We start from the raw sequence: 6,540 nt of genomic DNA, 5'->3' as shown, positions 1-6,540 counted from the left end.
AGATATTTTTAAAATATTCTATTCTATAATTGTTTTATGATAAAATTTTATTTAAAAAAATATATATTATCTACTGATTAGACTAAATTATTACTTTTTATATTATAAAATTAGTTATATTTATAGAGTTTATTCATATGAGTTTTATAAAAAATATGTTTTTAAAATTTAGAGTCTCATGTATTGTTTTAAAATAATAAAAAAGAGGACTTGTTACAAATGTGTAAAGATTAATGTAACTCAATTGTAATCTATGTTTATATGACTTAGATAAATAGAAATAAGAAAAAGTATGTAGAAAAATATTAAGTAGATAATATCTTCTATAAAAATCTTTAAACAGGTCTTATAGACATGGATTAAATATTTAAATTCTTGTAGAAATGTCATGTAGCTATTAAAACTTATCCTTTAAGGTTTCTAATTTTAAAAAGTTACATTAGAAGCTTCCTACAACTTGAAGTTTGGGCTATAAGTCTTGTAGTTCTTAAGAAATTTCTACAATGCCTTTATGGTAGTTAATATATTTAAAGGCACAAAGTAAAATATTCTTATTCTTATCAATAACTTCTATATATTTTAATCTTAGTTCAAAAATCTAATTTCTTTTTATTAGGCCTTTCATTTTTTTTTATTTTTTATTATTATTTTTTAAAAAATTTCATATTAATAGAATATATCCAATATATTCATAAACTATAAAAATTACAACTGACCACTTAATTCCTTATATCATAAGGCAAAGGTAGGAGTAATACGAATTTAGAGCAATTACTAAAACAAGCTTGTCTATATTTATGTGTATGTTCATGCCACATTGAGATAATATAGAGTTTTAGTTGATTAGTTTGGCACATCTAGAATTAAGTATGTATTTATCCATCTATGAATTATTCCATCTCTTAAGTAGAGAGGTATCAAGTTGTAGGTGCTTTGTTAGTTTTTTTTGGACAAATTTCCAAAATATTTATTCATATTTAAGATGATCCTAACAAACCATGATTCTAATGTAGAGTGTACTATATATTTTATTTTTAAAGACGAACTTATTGTGCTAAATCTATATTATTTATAAACAAAGATCTTGTAATAAGAACTAGATCTTATAAAAGCATTTGAATCTAAAAAGAAGAGTCATTGTATTTCTTTTTTATCATATATTTATTTCTTATTTTTTTATTTTTATTTTTTTTGTTTCGTTTTTTTAGTATTTAATAAAATTATTATGGCATAATAAGTATCATTTGAAGAATTTTTGTATCTACTCTAAGAATATAAATAACATTAAAAATTTATTTGTTGTATATTAAAATTTTTTAAATGTAAGATTACTTGATTATATATATATATATATATATATATATATAACACAATACTAATAGAGCTTTTAGAATTAATTATTTTAAATAATAAATTTAGAATAAATCCAACAAGTAGTCAAATTATTGAAGATTAGATAATTTTTAAGTTCATATAAAATATCTAATATTATTTAGAATTTCTATTACTGTTAAAATTTTATTATGATTTCTAAAAGTTATTGCTTTAATCAATATTTTTAGTAATATTTTTTTCTACAAACATTAAAAAACAAGAAGATAATAAACAAAATTCCTTGTCAATTTTGTATTAAATAAATTGCTATCACAAATAGAATCATGTCATATTATAAAAATATGTTATTAAATCTCCTCTTTTTTGAAGTAAATCTAAATAAAATGAAATGATTTGAGTAGATTTGAGACTTATTTTTGAAGAAATGTGTTCATATCTTGGAATATCAAGGATAGCTATGAACATTTTTGGTTCAAATTAAATTTCTACAAACATGACATTAAACAAAACTTTGGAGATCATTTTGAAGACTCCTAGTAGTCTTAAATCTAGAAAGCAATCAAAAAATTTGTACAATTCCAAATACTTTACTCTGGAACAAAGACTCCTTATTACTGACATTAAACTTGTTTTCAACCAATAAATAATTTTACAGCAACTACAATCATTTGTATCCATATTCTTTGTCAAAAAATTTCTCTAACTTCAAACTCTTATGATTTTGTGTAATGCTGGTGGATTATTTCACCGAAATCGACCACTTTGTACCTTATACAAAAACCATTACATGAGATAACTAAGTTCGTTAGTTAGGTAATTTTCTTGTTTGTTTATTTGTTGTTTGTGGTGTTGTAGGACAAGAGGCTTATTACGATGATGTCAGCTAGAGTTAAAGCAATCCACTGTCCAGAAAGCGAAGTGAAGAAGATGCTCAACTGCATGATGGAAATCGCCATGGCCTCACAAACATCTCCATTGAAAACGCACATAGCTCATCCCACAGCGCAATACTTCTAAATCTTAATGCGAACATTAGCAAAGCCCACAAGTATGCAACACTTCGCTGAACCAAACCAATCACGAACTCGACAAAAGCTGAACTCTCCTTCCCCAATTTCCTCAGACTCACACTTCCAGTGATATATAGTCATACTGACCAAAACATGAAATTTGGAGTCCCCAAAAAGCTCTCCTGCAGTGGCTTTCAGTCCCCATTACATACTTGACAATTCGCTGTCGATGTCGTTGTCGGCATCCACTGTGGCTGTTTAGTTGAAGAAAGACATACCGATGGCCAACAAGCGCTTTCCTATCACCGGGTGTAACGTATATAGTCTAATCCGGAAAGGAAAAAGGCTCGTGCAATAAGCACCATACTTCGCTCATCAACCGTTACCCCCTCAAATCCCCCTCACCGTTGGTCCCGCCACTGAACCTGAGATTCACAAGCGAAAATGGAAACTAGTTTCTGGAACAAAGCTTCTATATCTCAACAGTATCCTTTTTACTTTTACAAATACTCAAGGCAACTGATACAAGCGAGTAAATTTATCTCATGTCCCACTATGTTTTCGGGACGTGAAGCTCACCTCAATACGTCTACATCGAAGCATTCTCGCCTAGACTTTCTATATGTTCAGAGAAGAACGTCCCAGATAGAATAATATGCCAAGGAAACGTCTCAAGGGAGAGTAACATGTCCCTGACAGGCATCTCTACGACACTCATCCCCCGTCGAAACATCCCCAATCAAGAAAGCCCCATGGAAATTATTCCTAACTTTTTCGTTTAACAAATTGTCCATGTATCATTTTAATGCTTTATTGTTATTCTAGTGTCGCCAATTTGGCTAACGGTTCAATTTAGGATCACTAAAATTAGCAACTCTTGGCAAAATGAGAATACTGACGCCAAATAACTTCTTACGTCCTTCGCTCATCAACCAACCTACAGATTATTATATTAAATATAACTAAGAATTGGGTACCCTGTGTTCGATTACATGTCAGTGACAATACACAAGTAAATGAAACAAAATCTCTTAAACGTTGTCTGTCTACTGTGGCCCACTCATGCTGACAAGACCATACGTGCAGATGGGGGAGTTTGTCAAGCCATCCAGTAGGTCCAGTATGCTTGGAATGCAGCACAATAACATCAAGACGAAGCAATTGGACGAGCGTGTTTCTGAAGACCCTGAGCAAGAGCTTTCAAATTCACGCCATCGTTTACCAGTATACTTGTTACGCCCAATTGAGAGACCTGTAATTAAATGATGATTCGGAGTCAGGTCTTGTTTCCTTTCAAAAGGATGGAGGTTAGTAATGTACAGAGCAGTTCGCGAAATCCACAACAAAAGCACCTGCGAATGCAAAATAATCTCGCTCGAAAAGTATTGTCGCTGCAACGTGCACCCCTCAAACAACATACAAGGGAATAAAAGTTTATTTCGTCCTTGCTTTAATCAACAGAGGGTAAAAAGATGGAGAACGCACCGAAAGAATGTTGCGATCCTCGTCATCAAAAAATAACATATCTTTGTAAGGAACTTCTGTACTCTGGAGAATTTTTTGGAAGTGCTCCACCTTGTGAGTCCAACTTGGATAAATTTGCTGAAAAAAGACCCGGTGAAGAATTGAGCATTAGCCGCCAATCCAGACATCACTTAGTGGATAGATGAAAATATACTATTATTACTCATGCTTACTGCGGACACGCTGAGGGTCCATCACAAAATCATCATTTCAGAAGCCAAGGCGAATCACACCAACACATGACAGCACCCAGACATGTGAAAGAGCACCTAAACAAGTGCCTCGCTCTCACCATATTTACAAAGTAATCCGTGATGTTTAATTTTTTGAGGAAGGTTCGGGCTATGTCCGGAGTTGGAGTCCTAGATGCAACAGCCATTGTGACACCCTTCCGTCTAAGGGCATTGAGCACCCCTGTCGCTTCAGGATAAAGAGATGGATTCTCCTTAGACGAGCGACACTCGCTGCAGCACAGAGCAAACAACCACATAATGTAACATGTCCCATCTGCACCATGAAACAAATATACACACCCCCATGACACACTAACGATGAGATTGCAGACAGCTACAGTGCAACACTTCAAAACCTAAGCTGGTACAACAGCATCAGTGTGTATCAACATGGAGCATGAGATAGGTCTAGGATACCGCTGGGATAAGAATGCAAAAGAATCTAAAACTACTATATGATTTCGACAAGAATCCAAGACGATTCGTCGAGGAGTGAGAAGGGTGTGACTGAAGCACAACCCTAAATTCACACCCAGACTTTTGGTACGTCGTCTTCTCAACCAATGTTTACTAGCTTAATTATTTACTCACTGAAAGAATGAGACAGATAGCGAGAGCGAGAGAGAGAGAGAGAGATGAGTCAATTTTGAAAACGAAGCCTCACAGAGACCAATCATCGCAGCCACGATCACCAGATTCAGAGACATTTCTCAGTATCTCTCTAAAAATGGCACATCAAGCTCGACTGCGACGAATTACTATCTCCAAGCTCTGCTAATTGACGAACAATTGGCAAGGCAACAAAATTCTGGAAATTCAACACGAGAAAGAAAGCACACATCTTATTATGAAATAACAACGCAGAATCTGTCAAATTCTCAAATTCTAGAACGTAGCGGTAGAGTCTGACGTACCACCAAAAGGGCCAAAGAGAGTAGTCCAAATCGAAGACAACCAGGCGGGGAAGGTTGTTGGCTTCGTTGAGAAGACGCAAGGCTTCTTCCGCCACCTCGTCGTCGTTCTTCGTGCGTTTCCCCGTACCTATCGCCCTCGGAGCCATCCTTCCCCTCCCAATTCGCTTCACTCTATCGCGCGCCCGTGCAGTAACAACAAAGCTGTTCCGTGAGTTGGGTCTGAGAAGAAAATTTCTATCAGCGCAGAAATTGAGGTTTGGAACGTGAGGAGTGACGCACAAGCGCATCTTGGTGGGTTGCATTCCCGGCTCCGACAACGAATCCCTCCATGCTCCTCGCTACCTCACACTTGTCTCCTCCGCCACTCTGCCGCGCCTTGCAAACCGACGGGCTCCGTTTCCACCTCGCTTCTCCGAAACCTGCCCTAATATCCGCTAAACCGGGTATTACAGGTTCTCAGTCGTCACAGCCGACCCAGTTTTCCTAGATTGAGGGGCACAATACCTGGACATCAATTGCCCCATTCTTGTACTCTGCGGTAGCAGTATCTTGTTGCATTGACAATGTTGTACTCATCAAAAAGTATCCCAAACAATGTTCTTGTGTTGGAATTAAGTACAAATGTTGATTCCAATGCAAAAATCTAGTAATCAAGATTACTTTATCGATACCCTAAAAGCAATTGTATTTGCACACTATATCAAGGGGAATGTTAATTGAGTCTTGCTTTTACTAAATCAACCTATCTATCAAAACCATCGTTACACACCTCCCCCCTTCTCCATGTCTTTATTCCCATTTTATGGAATTTTTTGCAAATTTATATAAATTTTTTATAACTATATTTTAAATATTTTTAAAGATGCAAGATTTGTTTGTTCATTTGATAAATTACTCAAGCTTGTGCAACCTCCCATATAAAGTTCTTTCAAATAAGAAAGGTTTGTCAATTCATTTAACAATATTATTAAGTTTTTTTCAAAATATTTAAAATTTTAATATTTAAAAAAATTAATTTATTAAATATTTTCCAAAAGTATTCTTTAAAAGTTTTAAGATATAAAACCTTTAATTCATCATCCAATTAAAAATATCAAATAAAAATAAAATAAGTCATTTAATTTTTAAGCATGTTTTAATAAAGATACCAATATTTCCGAATCTTTTCTTCTTTTTACCCTTTGTAAATCTTGTTTCCAACATCTCAACTTCTTATCTCCTCCTCAAAATTAGTCCATGACTTTTAAATATAAATATTATCTATTATGAGATTTTACAATCCAATCAAAATCTCTAATAAAATCTTTACAAAATTTAATATTATTTTTACAAGAATAAATAAAAAATAATATTATGTTATGAAAATTAATATGCTTCTTTTATTGGAATATATAATATCAATAGACATAATATTATTAATTTGATTATTTTTATTTACATCATGTAGGACCAACATGAATTTTTTGTTTATCAATGATGTTTTTAATACCTCTTATATTCCTTCTAAATTCTTGTATTTGATTA

General features: G+C 33.5%; 1 protein-coding gene across 1 annotated transcript; it reads right to left on the bottom strand.

The window, feature by feature from the left end:
* Positions 1-3,131: 3,131 nt before the first annotated feature.
* Positions 3,132-5,355, bottom strand: LOC112276219 (uncharacterized). The gene is made up of 4 exons (XM_024507377.3): positions 5,017-5,355; positions 4,162-4,333; positions 3,831-3,947; positions 3,132-3,597 (listed from the first exon to the last, which is right to left on the bottom strand). The coding sequence occupies exons 1-4, from the start codon at positions 5,316-5,318 to the stop codon at positions 3,493-3,495; spliced, it is 696 nt and encodes a 231-aa protein (XP_024363145.1). The 5' UTR covers positions 5,319-5,355; the 3' UTR covers positions 3,132-3,492.
* Between the last annotated feature and the right edge of the window lie 1,185 nt (positions 5,356-6,540).

Source organism: Physcomitrium patens, chromosome 1, assembly GCF_059467195.1.
Source record: "Physcomitrium patens ecotype Gransden chromosome 1, ASM5946719v1, whole genome shotgun sequence".
NCBI lineage: Eukaryota > Viridiplantae > Streptophyta > Bryopsida > Funariales > Funariaceae > Physcomitrium > Physcomitrium patens.
Note: the sequence above shows the minus strand (reverse complement) of the source record. Positions and strands in the feature narration are given on the sequence as shown.